Source organism: Anopheles coustani, chromosome 3 (genome assembly GCF_943734705.1).
Source record: "Anopheles coustani chromosome 3, idAnoCousDA_361_x.2, whole genome shotgun sequence".
Taxonomy (NCBI): domain Eukaryota; kingdom Metazoa; phylum Arthropoda; class Insecta; order Diptera; family Culicidae; genus Anopheles; species Anopheles coustani.
The window spans coordinates 40,553,747-40,573,896 of record NC_071288.1 but is presented as its reverse complement, the minus strand read 5'-3'; the positions used below and the strand labels follow the sequence as shown (position 1 = coordinate 40,573,896).

The window sequence follows — 20,150 nt, the reverse complement described above, 5'->3', positions numbered from 1 at the left end:
CTATCGTTTGCTCATCTAGTTTCCGGTATGGAGCCCGATGTTGGCTCCCAGCGGGGGATGGTCAGCACGGTTGGAGCTTAAAGCCTCCCGGTGGCCATGCACACTCTCACTTATTTCCGGGGACCCATTCGGACGATGTTTCGAACCGAGAAAGGGTGAGGAAGAGGTTCCTCCAAACGGTTCAACGATTTTCGCCAAATGGATGTCTCAATTCGCGATTTGCGAAAAGTAAACAGCAAATCCCTCGTCCGATCGGTTTTGTTTACACCGCGCGACCATGTGGTGCATCGTGCGTCGTTAGATAATTTAAATGACCCCTAATTGCATGCTTACGACTCCGGGGAAGCAAACGGTTGGAAGTACGCGGTGATTTAAAGTGGATTAATAGTGCCGCTACTCTATCGATAGGATCATTAAAGCTAATCGAGTGTACCGGTTGCAGCTAAAACAAAAACCAAATGCTATTAGACGCAGTGGCAATAAGCATAAAACCAATCGTGGACGTTAGTTCAAGAAACTCGCTCTGGATGAAAAATGAAATGGAAAAGAAATTTGCTTTAGAAAAAGGAGAACAAAACATTTTCCCCCAACTCAGAAAGCAACCTTCCACTGCCAAGTGCAGTGCGATCAATTTGGCTCATTCATAAAATGGGAAACGCCATTCCGATGGGTGATTGTGCCGATGTGAATTCTTCAGCACCCGCGATCGGCAACAAGGACCGACCACGGCCACGCAGCATCGTAGACAACTAGAACCTAACAACTATCAAATTACCGCTAATAATACCGCGCTTTTTTCACGCTCTCCCGCATGCAGCATTCCTCCTGGCTTTCCCGAAGCCAGATCGCTGCCGGAGATCCCGGGCGGGGTGCATGAAAGATCAATCGATCGATGTCGAGGGTAGTTGAGCTTATTGCCTGACGTGCGGTTGATGGACAAGAGCAGTAGTAGTAGTGTTAGTGGGAGCAAACCTTCTCGCCAAAGGAAAAAAACCGAAGGAGTAGTGGGAGGTGGCCATTCAGGCCCTTCAGATATTGTTTCATAAACGCGAAGGAGAACGATAATGAAACGACTGATTAAAGGTTTGCCAGGCAACTGGCTGCTGCCAGTTCCTCTCGAAACGGAGCCAAAGAACGCCGCCAAAGGTTGGTATACCAAAGGGGCCTCCCCGTTACCAAATGCGGCGGGGCAAGAATATGAAATTGCATACATGAAGTATCGGTAATAATCGGTTGATCCATTATTAAATACAATATCCTATGCATTGCCGCCGAATGCGAGCGGGTGTAGCCCCGTCCGCCATTGCAATCGATACGCCCGCGACCCGGCGGGCACCCAGAACGCAATTGTTCGAACCAATTGGGCTGGGCGGCTATCATTTCGCACTCCATCCGTCCATTGCACCATTGGTCGGTGATCGGAACGGCCCAGACTAGGACTAGGACTAGGACTAGGTCTGCCGTTGTTTTGGTTTCACTGAATGATTGTAGCAAAGAAATCCGACTCGGTTGATTTCTGAAACGCCAACGAAACCACTGGAATACCCAACCATCACGATCATTTCGAGCCCCATTCGATAGGCGATCGACGACTCTCAGACTATCCTGGACGGGGAAGCTTCTGGCCACCGTTCCAAAAGCCTCCGGGGGTTCCCGGCACTGCAGTTCTCCAACGACGCCGCAGGGCGTTACGCACGCAAAGCATTAATCGAAAGGTGTACACACAATAAAGGTCGCCGGCTTTGCGCCATCTTCCCGAGTCAGATTGGAAGGATTTTGATGTTTTCAATCATTTTGCTTTCGTTCCATCAAACACCGGGACAGTCGTGCCATATACGGGGCGGGCAAAAGGCGGGCACGTTCCAATTCCCGTCGGCCCCGTCGCATTAGAAAGTGCTCGAACATTATTCCAGATTTAATAATTACATACATATACAGCGCGCTCGCCGTGGCCGTGAATAATCGTCCTTAAAAGGTTGCCTTTAAACCGAATGATTAAACACACGCGCCCTCGGAGGGGGAAAGAAAGCGAAATTAAATGACTAAGTCACTTTCCATCGGTCGAAGGGGGTTTAGGATTTTAATCGTTGTGTCCCATTGTCGATTGAGAACAGCCGAGCAGAGTGCGGGTTTCAGTGTAAAAAGTGAAATCTATGTTGATGTTATTAATGCTACCTTCCCAACCTTTACTCCTATCCTCGTACGAGAGGAGTGGGCAAAAACCAACAACCACCATCGACGTTAAACGTTGTATTATTTATTTGCTGCTACTGCCTAGAGCTGTACGCGCCCACCACTAATCGCCCGTTCCCTTCCATTCTCTCTTTTTCCAATTTTCGTTTTTTTAGGTGCCCTTACAAAGTCGCAGTTCCCGGTGTTCACGATCTACGCACAGAAGTCCTGCCTGAAGCTGCGCCCGTGCGAACGTGCCTGGTGCATCGACAGGGTGCAAGGTTTCAAGCTGAACGGACACGTCAAGCGCACCGCCCAGGTCGTTTCGCGCCGCGACTGCATCGAGATGTGCCTCGGAGAGAACGAATTCACCTGCCGGTAAGTCGTCCACCAAAGCCCCGGTTCTAGATGTTCTGCACCGTTTCGTTCTTGCACCACGTTCACGCTGCACGCCCCGGGACGATCGTCCGAGCCGAAGCATTAAAATCAATGACAGCAAACTATTGTGGCAGCAGCCGCCAGCGACATCGAATCCGAAGCCTATTTACGGACCGCCTCGGACCGCCCGGCCGCCTTCTGTGTGTCCCACGGGGATGGGTCCATTACTCAGGAGATTAATAAGCTCGGCATTTTAATGATGAATGATAATCATAACGGGCATGAATCTTTTAAACATATTCTTCTCCTCTTGAAGGCGCGGTTGAATTCCCGACAACACGCTGGTGACGACAAAGAGGTCCGTTTTAGCGATTTATTCCGAAGGGCGAACAGCTAACAAATTGTGCCGGCCCCTGTCATCGTCATCGGCTCGTGCCCAGTTCAATCGAATTGGTTACGCGTTCCTTTGCGTTGCACGTTGTCACATGGTACAATAATCCATTTAAGGGGAGCATCATTCTATCCTATTGTAGATGAAAACTTTCGAACCCAATAGTACTTTACCAATAGGGAAAATGGTGAAAGAGCAACGAACACCCACCTCATTAACAATCACCAAACTAGTTCCAAGCGAGATAGAACAGACAGGGCCCTTCTCGCCTGTCAGACAACTTCAGCTTTCAAGGTCGCCTTGGGTTGTTGATTTTTCTTGATTTTCTATTTAGTACCAACTGAACCAGTTCGTGGATGAGGGAGCGTGGGCTGCAAACGGGCTTTCAACGTTTAAACATTCCATTTAGGAAGCGATCAGGCGCGAGCGATCATCGATTAACGTTGAGTCATCTCATCTTGTTAGCATTTTCAGAGGAATCTTCTTCCGCGCAACACAGCATTCTCCAGGATGAAACAGAAAAGTCAATTTTTCGATCATTATAGGTTGTTCGGGGCATCGCGCGGGCAGCGTTAGGGTCTGCAGGAAATTCACCCAAATATCTTCTCTAAACCTAAACCAGTGTGGCAAAGGAGGATAGTAAAATCCCACCCAAAAGCCTCAGCACCTCAGATTTTTTTGTTTATTTTTGGGAGCTCCTGAACCCCATTTGACTGCTCCAATTTGAAAGAGGCCATTGTTTCTTGCAGGCTAGAAGGTGGAGCGAACGGATATGAAACCAAATAGATCCGATGACTGTCAGTATTGCCTCGAACAGGCACGTCTTCCCTCTAGCGCATGATGAAATAAGTTCATCAATAGACATTCGTCTTGTGGTCCTCTCACATGCCATTGAAACTTCCCGATCGAGATCGGGTTCGGTTTTGTTCTTCGCAACAAAATCGAATGCATCAGAGGGCGTAGAAAATGTCGATTCGATCGTGGAATAAAATTCTCCTACCTCTCGATCGAACAACGACTGAACTGAAAGGGTCGCGGAAGAACGGGTGCGTATGGAAAGTAAAACCAAACAACGCGCAACGCGACCGAAGGGAACCCATTTTGCACAAGATTATCCTCACTCAGCCGGTGAAGATGAGCTTCATCGTACTTTAAAAAGCTATTGACAGACCCCACTGTCGGGGACGTGTTAATGTGCCGATCGGCCTTCCCCCCCGCTGGTCTAATGGCGTGTACTGTGGGATTAGCAAACCGCGACGCGTCACTCAACGGAGATCTTCCGGTTCTCCCGCCGATGGGTTCAATAAAGAATCATACTTCAGCGGTAAAAGCCATAATGGTGTATGCGAAATTATTGTTGGTTCTATAATTATTAGAATATGATGTGTACTTTGCCCGCCTCCCCATCCCCTCGACACACGATGCACTTGCCCCGGACAGAACCCTGGCTGGTAGGAAACATTGTCGATGGATGGATCGCTTGGTAATCCTTTTTCCACCCCCCCCCCCCCAACCGGGGAGTTAATAACTCGTCATCGTTGGCTAAGGGCATAAAAATCGGTTCACCCTTCAACTGGCGTTACGATTACGATTCTCGCCGGGTGTTTGCTTTTCTGCCGACCGGTGGTATTTTACCCTTTTTTTTCCGCACACGAACAAGAACAAACGAGCAAAAGGTATGCAATTTGCAGACAAAGTTGCGACAGTGTCGACGCCGGCCGAAGAAGGCTGGAGGGAGGCACACGCGCGCGCGGGCATATAAACCGATGGCAATTGTTAAGTGTAATTTTGCTTGTTTTCGCGAGCGCACAACCGAGCATCCGAAATGAGCTCGCGAGTTCTGGCCCCGATGGAATTAATAATAATCCCATCGATTTGCAGCCGAGCAGGGCCGAGAGATCGAGAATAGAGGAGATGATCGACGCAAGAAAAACAGTGGGGAAAATGGTTCTTTTCTTTTCCTCCCTCCTCCCCCCGTCGGCCATGTCGAGGAAGTGTCGTGGAGGTGCCTCATCAAATGGCACTGGATGTATGGATGTGCGCGGCTGGGGCAGGAAAATTGCTTTTCCCTCCATTGCTGTTGACGAGGTGCAATCAGTGGACACACCAACGTGTCCCTTCACCGTGGTCGGCTAGATCACGTCTTTTGAAGTCCCGTATCGATGATGATTATCCTCCGCTTAACGTCGTCGAGGTCGTCGTCGGTAACGAGAAATCGTCAGCCGTCTCGAGGGCCCATTGTGCGCCCATTGGGACCCTCATCATCATCATCATCGCCACCATCGTCATCATGATCGTTGATCCCAAAAGGCGACCTCTGGCGTGCGCGCATCCGGCGTGCGATTTATGAATTATTCATCGTCCTTTCGGGTGGCTTCGGATCGCCAGGATCGTGCCGTATTTATGCTGATGAGTCAGGCGGAAGCGAACTCCCGAATCGATAAGCGATGAACTTGGCGCGGCACGATCGCTCCCGTCCGTCGTGGTGGGTTGCGGTTTGGGTTTTGGACTCCGGAGAGACGGCACGCAGACTAGCTCGTTCTTTTTCGTGACGATTCGACGCGAGTCTCCCTAAACTGGATCGTGTGATTCTAGTGACACACTTCCGCTCTCTCGCTGGAAGTAGAAGCGAGCACAAAACCGGGAAGGGGTTCAAAGCGTAGGGTTAATACCTTACGTCACTAGAACGGCAGGGGGCCTTGGGTTTGACCCGGCACGGCCACCCCACGGGACCACGTCGTGAGTGCTCTTAATGAGTCCCATTAACGAGCGTCGCTGTTGCTCGTGTTGGCTTCCCTTGCAGAATCTAGTCCACGGCGGATCGCTTTTGATGAGATCCGACAGCTAAATCATCGGTCAGCAATTGTCAACGCGACCCGCTACCGTTAAGTGGAGAGTCGTTGTGGTCTCGCACGATTTCAGGACACACTCCGGTGCAGGCTTCGACCGCCTCACTCCTAGCGAACGCGGATGGGAAATAAGACAACGAGGTGCAAAGAACGCCTGCCTCACGTCGGCCGCATTGGGCCACGTTCATCCGCACACAATTAACGCAAGTCAAAGATCATAAACCAAAAACCGATCGGTCGACCAGAGTTCGTTCCGAAAGAGGTGTACTTTTTACCTCCACACCAGCTTTGGCGAGTAGCCGAACCGTCCTACTCGGTGGACCATTCGGTTTGCACGCTTCGTTCCGCATGCCTGACCTCTCGGCTGAATCATCCCGAAGGAGCACGTTTATGGGCGCTACCAAAGTTTAGTACCGGAAAATTTCCTCGCTAGAACACACCCGAGTTCGTTCTGAACTGTCCCAGCAGCTATTCTGGGGAAAAAGGCGATGATCGCACATGTCCAAACGGCCAAAGGAAATCCGGCGAGCTTGCCAATCGTATAGGCTTTTCTTTTTTTCATCCAACATTACCCTTCCTTCAGCAGACGAAATCATAAAACTTAAATTTTATCATCATCTTTATAGAGAAATCATGACTATTGCTTCATCGCCCTCCCTCTCTCTGCTCCATCGTCGCGTTGGGTTTTCGCCACTCGAACCGCGGTGTTTATGCTCTCCGAACGGTTAACACATCAGACCTCTCGGCAACGAAATGGAAAGACAATTCCCTTTCCCCACCCCGTTTGGCACGAAGTAGCCGAAGAGCATGTCCCCCAGGGCGCATTTTCATCGACCTGAAGATGAGAGTTTGTTGCCTTCTGGTTCTGGTTGTGGATTTTTTATGCCCTCTGTCCATCGATTTCCTGCCTGGTGTCGGTTAGATTTTGCTCTGAAAATAAAAGTAAATCTTCCACACCCATTTGTCCGCGGCTGCCCATCTTTCTGCCCGTGTTTGCGATTCGGGGCTCCTTGGGTTAATCCTTTTGGTAGTTCGCTTTCGTTCCGTGTTTTGTGTGTGATTTTTCCCCTCCTTTCCTTTCCTACTTCTGGTCTTGCTTGTTTGTGTCTATAAACGATCGTTCGACGGAAGTGAACGTGATACGGGAAGAGGGCTGTTCTAGGAACGATTTTTAACTCAACCATCGTGCCGTGCTCAACGGTTGGTCAACGTTGATTCTTCAGCCGTGCTGATTCTATCGGTCCAAACCGTAGCAACACCTGGAGGAAGAGTCAGTGTCCAGAACCCTATCGATCCAGCTCGAAACCCGCGGGATGGAAGAGATCACGAGGATCATCATCACATCACTGCGCGACCGCATCCAGTAACATGCGGTGAATTTATTGTTATGATTACAACCCAAACAACTCAACCGTTTACACTAACAACATCGGATATTGCTACTATTAAAGCCAAAGGCCTCGTTCCCGTCGCACACCGGCTCTTCCTTGCTGATCAACTCAACACGGCGATGGTTGATCAAACGTGCTTCTTTTATAAGTTTTTCACCCTGGCGCGGGTTTTTTCTCTTTTTGATGGCCCTACGCCCATGTTCTATTCTCTACCCATTCCTAGTCGGGGCCATCATCGGCCAGGGCGCACAGGATCGCGTCCGCTTTGAATCACTCCAAACCAATCAACGGGTTCGCTGCCACGCTCTTCCGTTTTGCCGGACAGTTCTTACAGCGCATTCTTGGTGATCTTGGCCATAGAGCAGACCGATCGGTGGATTGCGGAAGGAGATCGTGTGGCAACTTGATCTTTACAGGAGCATAAAAGATATGGACTTGGTGCTACCACCGGTGCTACCGTTAGAGTATGTGGTTCCTTCCTCTTTTTCTCTCTCTTCTAGGGTTGTTCTGGGGAATTTTCTTGGGGCGCACACAATCGGTATTTGCAGCTAACAACAGTCAACAACACTTTACCGCACGATCCTTTCGCTTGGGTCGCTCGCCAACCGCACAGGACATTCCCCCCCGCTGTGCCGGACGATGGAGGAGCGTAAAAATGTGCTCGACATTGCTCCGAACATGGGTCAAAGTTTTTCGTTTCGTACGGTGCCCATTTTCTTTCGTTTTAGTTTTCGTCGGTTTTACCATTTACCGCCGAGGGATGGGAAGCATCGGGTCCACCGCCTGGTGGCAACTCCGGCACTGTTGAGACCGTTGGATTCCTAGGGTGTCATTCCTCCGCTCATTCTATCCGGCCATTCCGGCCCATCGCCGAGGATAATCGAACATGCACCGAATGTGTGTGTGTGTGTGACGTTCGAATGGATTTCCGTACGCCCAAAACCGGAGCACACTGCCGCAATCGGAGACATTATTAAAGGTGGTGGGATTTGGCCACTCTCGGGCCACATTACGTTGGTTTTGGAAGCGAAACAATTGCAACAGTTGCCCTTTTATGTAATTTCTGTCAACTTGAGCACTTTTTATGCAAATAAACTACACCGAGTTTAAGTCCGGCCCGGGAAAGTGGTGCTAAACATGACTACCATCATCCCTACATTCCACCCTTCGTGATCCTATCCCCCTTTTACGATCAAGCAGTGGGGCAGGAAAGTTATGAACGAGCCTAGGTGCGATTGTCGCGTTAAGTACCATCGGCGTGCAATTGGCCCGCGTTTCCCTCCCAACCCTTTTTACCGGCACCAAACGCGGTGTGGCCACTTTGCGTACAACCGATCTCATTATATTCATTCACCAAGTGGCCCACACTGGTGTCCACAGGGATGCAGGGTGATGCTCTTAACGATCGGCACCGGTGCTTACGTAAACGAACCGGGTGGAGCGAAATGGAATTCTCAACGTAACTAGTTAGGTGGTGAAGGAAGAAGACACAGTGCCGAAGATGAAGCAGCTGGCAGCATGCCCTTCGATGTTCGCCGATCGCGACTTCGCGTCACAAATGGCACTCGGGCTCCAACTCCCTTGCAAGTGCAATCGGCCGAGCGAAACAATCGACTTCGAGAGTGCAATTAACGCCACACGCACCGAAACGGTACGGTGAGGTGGTGCTTAGTGCGACTTAAACGATCGTTTGGTCTGACAAAACGGTTCACTTGAAATTGCGTTGCCTTCCCGCTGGTGGGAGTGTTTCAGAACGCGGCAAGTAAAGTCTTCTACCCCGAGAGACGAAGGAGAAGTAGTCCTGCCAAACCGGTGAAGAGGTTTCCCCGAGACGTCGTCGTCGTCGTTCCTAGCCGCGATCGGTGCCAAAGGGGGAGGGGGGGCGTGCGGGAGAAAGCAGCAATAAGCATAAATTCTATAATTTCGCTAACTGCTCCCGTTTGCGCTCAAGTGGTGTCCGAGAGGGTCCCATTCCAGCAAAACCCATCCTGCCATCGTGCTAGGCAAATGTCTACCCATTTGTGTACTCTGTGGGGGGGGGGCGGGTGGGGTTCTTGTTTATCCTGCCATAATAATTACGCTCTCCAGCATGGGTGGATGGTGTTTTCAAACACAAAACGCCCACGGGCAAGAACTATGAACTGGAACTCCTCTAGGACGAGTTCATATTTACTTCGGGCTGCGCAGGTGCGCACTGAAGAGCCCGGCAAACAAACCGGCACAGGGAACAAAGTGTTTGCCCAACAGACCCATTCTGATCCAATTGTGGACAACGACAAGGCGCGGTTTCGCTATCGAACGAGGCCCACCATTATGAAGCTAGAGGGCTAGGGGTTTTTTGAAATAAATCTTCCAAATTGGAACCCCCCCGAAGTACGGATCTCCGAGGAGAAAATTAACATAGGCACTAACATTGTATGCAAATCCTTTCCCCCTGCTCGTGTGCTGTGTCTACCAACTACCGGAGTCGCGGGAGTCCCGGGCGAGCACCTTTTATCGCCGGCGGCAAACGGCTGACAAATTAAGAGCAGATTTGAATATTCCAACCACCATCGGCTTTTCTCCATTTGGATTGGAAAGCAACAGCGTCGTCGTCGTCGTCTAGTAGCACCCGAGAAGGCGGACTGTCGGAAGCGATCGGAATCTGTTTAGGGAGGGCAAAGAAACAGCAAAGCGCAACCTGAAGGCAGAGAGAACCAAACACAAACATATGCATCCATGGGTTCGATCGGAGAGAATGAATCGCGACGTTGAAATATAAATTAGATTATCCGGCACGGAAGGGCGCAGACTCCGGGTTGTTTCTTTCTTTCCGCTCGGACAGGCCAACGAAGGGCCAACGGTATGTGCGCAAATGTGTTCGCAGACAACGAAGTGTGATGAAAGCCGCTGATTGCACACCGCGACCGGTCTTGGGGAGGTTGATTTTTATGTGCTGCCCTCTTTCCCTCCCAACGCCAACCAGCGACATTCGTCAGCTTCGCCGAAGAAAGCTTGTCGAACGCCCGGGAACGGGAACGAATCGGGGCGAAAATAAGGGGAGAAAAATATAACAAACCTCCCCCATACTCCCCCCCACGAGGGTGGGGATCGTTGCGGGTCGGGGGGAGGTCATTTAAATTGATTGCTTAAATAAATATGAAAACAAGTGTATCGGTCGGTTCGTGGCCGACAATTGGCAGAAAACAAAAAAATTACGGCGGTACGGAGCGCGATTCGGAACGGATTTAGGTTCAACATAAACTACAACAAAAAAACTGTATCGGGATCAATAAAATCCTTCATCATCCGAACGACCGGCCGTACGCTACGGTTGAAGGTTAGTTTACAGTTACATAAATACACACGGACACCAAGAGAGGGACGCATGGGTTGGCGCTTTCGATATCGGAACCGATCGCAACACGGTTCCCGCAAATAGCCCGTTCCTCCCGGAGGCGGTGGGGCGAACCCAGACAAGGCTTTAAATTTATGCAAAGAGCAAAGATGAAAAATCAAAGAAAACAACTCCTCGACCAGAACTTCTATCGGACAACTCTCGCCCCAGCCCAATCAAGAAAATTCGCAAACACCATTCGCCTCCAGGGTGGGGAAAGGGGAGTAGTGGAGAGTAATGCTAAAAAGATTAAATAAATGGAGCTCCGGGGATGGCCTCTAATCCGGCCGGCGAACCAAAGTTGGTTCGCGATTGATTGTGGTCGCCATTTCGATGCGACGTTCGAGATACGCAAACCATGGCCCATTTTTGGGAAGCGAGGCTTATCGGAGCTTGTGGGAAGGAGAGGGGGAGGGTTGGATGATTGGGTGTATGCTTCCCACTTGCAGGCGCACGCGCACACACACATCAAATTAGTTAACCAATTGAGCCGCGATTCGATTAGTGGAGTGGACCGCTCCTTCATCGCCATCATGTAAGGTGGAGGAGTAACCGAACCGTTGAGGGATTACGCGGGTGGAACTGAGGGAAAACCTCCCCGTACAAGTGTGTGCGCTTTCCCTTCTTCACCACGGAAAGGTGGAGTTATTTTCTTTCTTTCCGCTTCATTCCTAGCGGTACCTCTAAGGGCTCCACCAAGTGGGTTCGGACGCAGTTCCGATGCATCCTCCTCCCCCTAGGTGCACCCTTTTGATTGCAAATAAGCTAGAAAATTAGACCAATCGGAGGGTACCTTTTTCCGGGGCCGTGTGGGGAAATGGAAAGAAAACCAACGATGATGATCACCCTACAATTCCGCGTTCCGTTCCGAAGGGAAATAAGTGTAAAATTGATTGTATTGATCAGAAGCAATGGGGGAATCGATTAGAGATTACCCTAAACAGACACACACACACACACACACACTCAGCATTACGGCACTTGCTGTGTGGTAATTCCACTTTTAATCGCCATTACATAAATCTGATAAACATTATTTTGTTTACCTTTTCCACCGGCGTTAGGGGAAAATGGTCCTTCTTAGGGCGCGCCTTATTAAGGGCTTCCATGGTTAACCTATATTTCGGGCTAATTGGGCAGCCATGTTTCATTCAATTCCATCGGAAAACCTACCCCAACCTGCCCCAGAAATCCAACCTGCGTTGGAAAAGTGCATCAAGTGTACGGAGGGAAAATAGCCGCTTCTTCGCAGGAAGGGTCAAATTCCCCGAGTTGGTGTGTTTGTTTTTTACCTTTTCGACTTAGTTTTTTTTTTACCAAATACCACACCGTCCGTTGCCGGTCACGAACTCACTGTGCGGACTAATGGTGGTGGCGGACCTTGAACATCCCGAACCCCGATGGTGGAGTGAAGTTGCGTGAGAGAACATACCATTGTCCCATCCAACAATCCCGCCATGTTTCCCAGATTACAACATTGCTCTTGGGGAGGGTTAAAGGGAAAAACCTCCGCCACGAACCTCCCAAAGACCTGCGTCGGGATGTGGAGAGAGTGCGAGAGAGAACGTGTGGTTCTGAAGAACTGCCGGTAGACCAAATTAAAGTTACAGCCCCAATAGTGCACTATCTTGCGCCGTGGCTCCAGACCCTATTACTATCATTATCATCCACTCCGTGGAACACTTTGGTGCGCCGAAGAATCGGGGGCTGATCGGTCGTTTTGACCCCCATCCGGTCCCTCGAGCCTTCCCTTAACTCCGAGCCCCGCAAGTGTGGGATGGGAAAGTCTGCAAGTGATATCGCTCGGAAGAAGCACTTAAAAGCACCCTGGCCTATCGCAACCCACCCCGAGATCTTCGGGCCCGGGGTGTGGTTAGTGGGACTAACCATGGACAATAGATTTTCCTTCCCGTGCGCGGTCGTGCCCGTAATTAATTCCAGAACACACTTGCCCCCAGAAGAACTCCCGACACACCGGGAGTATTCCGAGGTTGAGGCTCTAGAGGAAAGGCCGCAAACAAACCGCACGCATAGGACAGCCCGCCCAGATTGCCGCCATCGACATCGCGGGCGCACGGTGCTAAATAATATAGAATTAGTGTGTGTTTATTAATTGGCAGAAAATTAATTATCCCATCCCGGTGCGAGCGAGTTCCGCACACGATGCGCTTTGAAGGCCGTACACACCGTAAGATGTACCGTTCGAGCGGTTCTAATTACTGGGCCAATGGGCAGCCGTAACCGCATGCGAAAAGGCGGCAGAATCCTTAGCCATCGGTGCGTCTTCTGACCGTGTTCTACTAGCGTGCGCGGACATTCCTCACTTCTAACTGAACTGAGCGCTGGAAGAGTTGGCGCTTTTGTGCGAAAACATTCTAGCGGTTTTGTTGGGTCGGCGGTACCGCCTTCCAAGCGCGTAAAACCATAAGTGGCCATACCCACGGGCCAAGCTCCACACAACGTGCCTGGTTTGGCTTTTTCTTTCCCGGGGAGTTTTTTGTGGGTCACTTCGGCTTGAAGTGGCTTGTTGTTGAGGCCTTCGGCGTAGCACCGATTTCGAGGGCCATCTGCAAAGATGCGCACGAACCGTACACTCTGGTTCCCCGATGTTCGATTCGGACCCGGGAGGCTAGCGGTGATGACCAAGCGATAAGCGCACATCACACGGCCGAAGGAGAAAGTCTAATTAATTTACCCTCAACCCGGACGCCTTCACGCGATCATCTCCGGGACGCGAAGACTCTCTTTGGGGACGATTCCCGCTCGCTTGAATCCGTTTGCGGAACCGTGTTTCACCGGGTCTCGGGGGAGTAGTGTAGAAAGTCCAATTAAAAATAATTCCTCCAAGGGCCACGGGACGGGAAGAGGGTCGAAATCATCACACACACACACTCAACAGACTTCCCGATAAAGCTGGCAGAATGTCATGAGAATTCCTTCCCGACAAGCGGGCCCCTAAATCGGGCCCTTTCTTCTTCGACGTCGCGTGACGCAGTTCGAGGGCCACGCGAACCATCGTCGCGCCGATGTCGGTAGCGCCGGAACCAGACACTGCACATGGCCATCGTCCCAAACCCAAGTCCGGCTCCCCTCGGTGCTGGCGGCTTTAATTCTCTGATCTCCGGAGGCCCACCCGCGAGACTACATCCCTTCCCTTCGTTGCTACCCGAGAGTGTTATCATAAGCAGCTGTCATATTATTTGCCACACAATCTTACACTGTTTGGCACCGTGTGTATGTGTGTGGGTCTCTTCCCGCAGATAAACTGTCAATGTCGGCTCGGTGGAACGCCGGGAGGCAACACAACACAACACATTGTGTTTTTCCGCGAACCGGGTGTTTCTGTTTTGTCCGTTTGTCAAACGCTAGTCATACGGTTGTCAACAATTGGCAAAGTCGAAGCGGGCTTGAAGGCTTGGTGTTTTTTTCCATTTACCGGTTTCGGGTTGATCAGATGGGAAGCGAGCTATAGGAGGCGCTGGTTACCACCTACGGCGATCGAACGTCTGGTGCCAAATTGCGTGACCGAGCGTCCGCGGACCCTCGACTCCGGCACATATCGATGACAATCCGGAGCCCCCGGTCGGCGTTTACCGAGTAGTTGTCGCGTCGCAGGCCAGTGGGTTGCCAATTCCCTCGACTCAATGTTTCCCCAACCCCCCTCAGGAAGTGTGAGAAAATCGTTCCTTAATGATCCCCCACCCCGTCTCGAAAAGAAGAAAAGAACGGAAGAGGGAAAAAGAAACCCGTCAAAGTCGACCGGGAAGCTGGGTAACCAGAAGTCGCACAAACATAAATCATGTCCCACTGTCACGGCAATAGAGCGGATTGATCGATGCTCCCTTTTGCCCTTTCCTTTGGCGAGGGGGTTGGGACTCGACGACTCGTAAAGTGTTTTGTGTGCCGCCAGGAGACATGAACACCGTGGCGGTGTTTTCCCGCTTTTCTTCCAGCGCGGGGACGCGATTTTGTTGGGGCGATTCGGCGATTCGGAACGCTCGATCGATTGATCGTGTGAGAAGCAGTGCGCCAACCGTCAACGAGGAAGGATTTATTTTCCAACCGATCGAGAGGGTTCATTAGCATACGGCGGTCGGTGGAAATGTGATAGCACTTCGGGACTAGCATTCGTTGGCCGCAAAGCCGCAGAAGGTAGGAACAAACCCCAGGAGGAAAATGATGATGAGGGTGGTGACTTTTTATCGCCTTCTGTTTTGCCGCGGGAAAATAAAGAACATCCAGTCTCACATTCCGATCCCGATCATGGTCAGCAAGAGTGTGCAGGAAAAACCTATCGTTTGACACATGGATTCATATTTGTCCGTTAAAATTCTACGAAATAAAGTATGAAAATGTTAAACAAAATTAACGGTAAAATTTCAAATATTAAATTTTTACCACTTTTTATGTAACTTAACTATTTAGAAAGTTGATACTCCATTCAAAAGGGTACTTCTTTTAAAACATTAAATCATTGTCATCCGACCCGCGCTTTCTATCACTTTTTAGAAAATCTATGCCGACCCTTTCTCTACAGCATAATGTTTGTGTGCATTCGAAGATAAAAACGAGGCTTTGGAATTTATTAACGTGCCTTATGAATCTTTTGGCGATTCATTCATACGAATCTTTTGACGAGATTCGTTCATATGAATCTTTCACCAAAGATTTATTCATATGGATTCAAGTCTTCAAAATTTTTTGAATCTTTCGAAAACTGAATGAATCGTCATGAATCTTTCATGGATCTTTCATAAATCTCCATGATTCTTTCATTGGCGTGGATCATGCGACAATAAAATAGAGGAGTTTTTCTTCATCACTTTTCATCAGTAGATGCAAAGATTCATCATTCATGGGATCAGAGGGATTCATGAATCTCTCATTAAAAGATTCAAGAATCTCTAAAACGCAAAGAATCATTTAGATTCATGAATCTGAATCTGGATTACACAACTCTGGAATTTTTTTATGGCTTTGGTAAACATGAATTTCGTTCGCCAAGCTCTTCACCGTTACAATTTACGAGATGTGGCAAAGTTTCGTCGACAAGCCGCGCAACGGAACGGCGTAGCAAAAGCTGGGCCAGTGAAAACCCCGGCCGAACCAAACCAGATGCGCTGCGTTACGACCTTGTAACTGGTTCCACCTATTTGCACTAGATACCGACGGCGAACCTTCCGTTTACCTTCCCTAACTGTATCCGCCAGATCTCGGCGATCGGAAGCGAAGCCGCCATAGATTCACTCCCCAACAACGCTACGCAGATCGCAAAACGAGATCACGGGCGGAATAAGGGCGGATCGCTAGTTCGTTGCAACGGGAAAACCGTTTGGCGCAACACACGAAGCATACGAGGGATCCCTAACGGAAAGAGAAGGTGTTAATGAAATAGGCTCCAGCTGCGATCCTAGCGGCAAGCGAGCGGCCAGATCGTACAGTCATCCCGCAGCAGTTTTTCCCCGTGGCGCAGCAAACTCAAGCATCATTTTCGATTGACCCAATTACTCGGCCACAGTCCATCAACGCAGCAGCAGCAGTGGCCTGCGGACTACGACGACGACGACGGCGACCGGCTAGACACGCCGGATAAGTGCTATCCGTGACCCTTCGAGACGCTGTTGAGCACTCGATCGGGCGGCACCAGGGGGAAAAAGGCTTTTGATTACTTAATTACAATTGCTCATTATTTACACCATGAGGTTGGGCTTTCCTTTTTTCGTATTCCCGACCTAAACTCCACAAAAAGGCACTTTAGGTGCGCTCCTCGGGTACACGCTGTTTCGCCTACGGAATTAGCCTGCGGCAGGATCAAATTTGTGTCCGCCGCCTTATCCAACCGCCGATTGAGACTTATCTGTACGAACATGTACCCAACGGTGGGTCTTGTGGAAGGAAGTCAGTGGAAAACCCGGCTCCTTCTTCACGCTCCAAACAAACCGGTGTCAGTTTGTACCGCCGCTCTACCATGGAAGTGAAGTAAGCTGGTTGTTGGGCAAAACGCTCTCTAAGGGTGGTGGAGTTCGGGACCTCAACCCCATTCGCCCGACTAAAGTAGCAACGTACGAAGAAAAAGTGTGAAGTTATCGTAAACAACCGCACAAGAGACGAGACAGCGAAAACCCCGGCGTGAGCGTGTTAAGAAATAAATAGTTCATTTGCTAATGATGTATGTACTCGAGCGATCGTTGCAAATTAATTACCGGCCTAAGCGTCGAAGTCGAAGAGGGACGGGATTGCAATTACTTACTTGATAGGGATAGGGAAACCTTGAGAGAGAAAACAGCCGGGAAAAAGGGAGCACAGGTTGATATGCATTCTGCTGCTTGGGGCCATGTTTTCTCGCCCGGGCCCCGCGAGGAAGATTATGTTGGTTTTACTCGGTGCAGAAAGAATGGTAATTAACAGTCATTTTTTCCGACCGATGAACCGACGGATTCAAGAACATTGGCCCCGCTAAGCTGGGAGTGATTTATGCGAGTTTGTTCGCCACTCGTCACCAAACGACAGCGACAACGGTCGGCGCAGATATGGAATGCCGGTTCCTTCCTCCCTCTCCCCACAAAGCACAAAATTCAGCTTATGTTCCAACACAAATTCCACTGTTGTCCCCTCCTGGCAAGCACTTTTGCTTTTCGTTTATCTTCCACCTCGGCGAAGGGTGCTTTTATCTAAGACCGATGTCGTGTGCTTTGTTTTCGCAGAAAAAATTCCGGGAAACAATATGTAACCACCACCGAAACGAACACAAAGCATCATACAACAGTTTGACAAATGTGTATTTTGACCCGTCTTATGTTTGCCTTCGGCATCATTAGCTTGCAGCTTAGCGACGACGGGAAAGGTCTTAGCATAATTTTGCTCTGACCTTTCGAATTAATTACCGCAAGCTCCTAATTATGTAAAGCCCAACAATCACCGGTGCGCTACTCTAACGAGCGCTTATCGGACGGCTTTGCCTTTTGACTCGTGATCGATTCACGCACACAACACCCGACAAAAGCGGGAGGCCCACCCGAAATAAGCCGATTGAAGCGAAGAAAAACGCGTCACCCGATAATGGGTGACATTTTCCGTGCAGCGTGGTAGCGAAATCACATCACCAACTCAATTAACTGGTCCTTCTACCGGATCAGGCCGACGATGGTAAATAATTATGAGACCCAGCGTCGAGGAACGAGGATTTCTTCGCTCGCTCCCGTCTTCTAGATCGTTCGGTACGAGATTAGAAGTACATCTGCTCGCGAGCGCCGCCTTGGCGTCACCACCGACCACGCGCGCCTTCTTCGCCCCCAAAGCGAACGCCCTAAGGTCACACGGTGTCCACACGGATGACTTTTGCGTCGAACCATCTTCCCTGCCCTCCCCGGCTTCATTTGACGTAAAGAAGAACTGGCGAGAGAGAGCGAGAACTTCTTCCATCACGATCCCCTTGTTGCCGTTTTCGTGCTGATCGTGTACACAAACCCCCTCATCCGCTTCCCCTACCCACAACGACATGAGTCCGTCGCGAAGGAGGTTGATAACCATCGAAGCAGTTAGTAGATCTTGTCTGCAGTCGACAAGAATGATCACCTTCCGCCTGGCAAAACACGTCGTCGTCGTCGTCGTCGTTTCATCTTCTACTCCGAACCCAATCCGATCCGGTGCGCTGGCGCGACAGAAGATCCGGGGGGCTGGTTGTAGCGTGCGGCTGACATTCCAATTACTCCCCAATCACGCGGCCCTCGGCACGCGTTTCCACCAGGGAGATGCGCGATCCGTACGTGATCCGAAGCACGCAGGATGATGAGTGCGGGTGGTTTACGTGCAACCTGCATCGGATACAATCCGAGAGTGGGGGGGAAGGATGTGTTTCGTTTGTCTTATTAGCACAAAATGGATCACACACACACACACAAAACCCGGCAGCAACGAGACGAGGCGGAGGTCTTCCTCAACCAAGGCTAGTAAGGGTCCACTAAGAAGAAAGACGGCAACAAGCAGCCGAGGCGTAATTGTGCCCTTAGCCGCGATTCTTTGCGTCAGGTTCGCGTTCGGTGCTTTATTCGGGGGCAGCACGGACAGCGAACCCTCCCTCCCCGCTTGCGGCCGCAAAAGGAATCCATAACAACCTGTTAATTATGTACCTTACCCGCTCAACGCCCGCGCGCGCAAAGCTTAAGGCGCGCACCTTGCGCGAAATCTTACATCATCCCCTAGCGAAACCAACTCCTTACCTCTCCTCACACACTCTCTCCCCCATCCGCAGGAAACGGGGTTTGGTTCGGTTCGGTTTTGGTTTTGGCTTGCGCAACCACAATCCCGTGCTTCCCGCGAACAGCGTGTTCTTTATGGCGGACGATCCGCCAAGGTCCATCACCTTTTGCCGGTTCTTTGCCAAGCCAACGAGAGAAGCCTACCCCCAACGATACACTATATCATTATTGTTAGGCGATAGCAGTGTGGAAACAATTACTATTTGAACCGCGACCCCGAAAACGAACCGAACATAAAGAGGGAGAGAGAGAAAGAGTGCGCGAGAATACGTGTTTAGCGGAAACGATCCTCGATCTTGAGGCAATGGGAAGAACGAGGGGAACTTGTGGTTAGAAGGGATAGGGAGAAGAAAAAACAGTTCCCCATACCTCAAGAGGACATCTTTCGCCAATTGTTAGCAAACAACCGAGGACCATTAACTGGGCGCGCGCGCGCGCACAAGAAAGCGTACATATTTTATATTTTCCCCAACTCCCTCCCAAAACCCGGACCCGCTTCCTGCGAACCCACCAGGGAGCAGCTACACGAAACGGCCGTTCGAGAATTCCTCCTCGCTCCTTTCACTGATAAGAATCTTACCACGGTCCACCGCCGCCGCGGTCCACCCAGTTTTCCAATTTGGAGTGCCTTGGAGGAGCTCCATTGTAGAAATGGAAACAACTCCCGATCCTTTTTTTTTAATGCCCTTTTGGAAGCGCACAACCATCCACCCGGGAACCTGTCAATGCACTTATGAACCAGACCACGCCGGGCCCAACCAAGGCTCGGCATACCAATGTTCGGGGTGTTTGTACTTTGGCTCGATTTGGTACCGCCACCGCCACCGCCGCCGCCGCCGCCGTTCGCGATTTTCAAACGTGCGCACGGCACAAACGGAGCCCGTCCCCGGCAGGGAAGGTGGGGGAGGAGGAACGATGAAATAGGAGAAACAAAAAAAAGAAGGAAGGAAAAGAAAAACGATACTTCTATCCCCGGATGTGCCCCGGTGAACCTATTATTATTGCCTATCGCGAGCCCAAATCCGCGCGCGCACACACAAATGGGCGGCAGGGAAGAGAGGGAAGGCGGTGGCGGTTGTAGAACCTTTCGTCGCTCGATCGTCGCCGCGCCATTGAAAGCCATTTTGATTTAATAAAGCACCGTGTGCTTGTTAAAACCGTTGTAGAACAACGAACAACGTTCCTCTCGCGCCGGGTTTGGCAAAAAGGGAAGGGGGTGGGTGTGCAGAATGTGCAGCAAATACCACGACGATCCGATCCGCTGGCTGGTTCGGTTGACCACGGTTCACTTGCCGGTGGTCACAAAACGTCCCGGCTTCTTTCAAGCGATCATGC

The 20,150-nt window shown here is 50.5% G+C and overlaps 2 protein-coding genes across 3 annotated transcripts in view; one reads left to right on the top strand and one right to left on the bottom strand.

Annotated features, from left to right (window-relative positions):
- The window catches only part of LOC131271758 (autophagy-related protein 16-1), a 270,155-nt gene that overhangs the window by 240,972 nt on the left and 9,033 nt on the right, over positions 1-20,150 (bottom strand). The gene's annotated exons all lie outside the window — the stretch shown is intronic.
- LOC131271757 (uncharacterized) overlaps positions 1-20,150 on the top strand; it is a 31,168-nt gene that overhangs the window by 6,205 nt on the left and 4,813 nt on the right. The window contains exon 3 of the mRNA XM_058273284.1: positions 2,349-2,550. Within this exon, the coding sequence (XP_058129267.1) occupies positions 2,349-2,550 (202 nt within the window). The remainder of the gene's footprint in view (positions 1-2,348; positions 2,551-20,150) is intronic.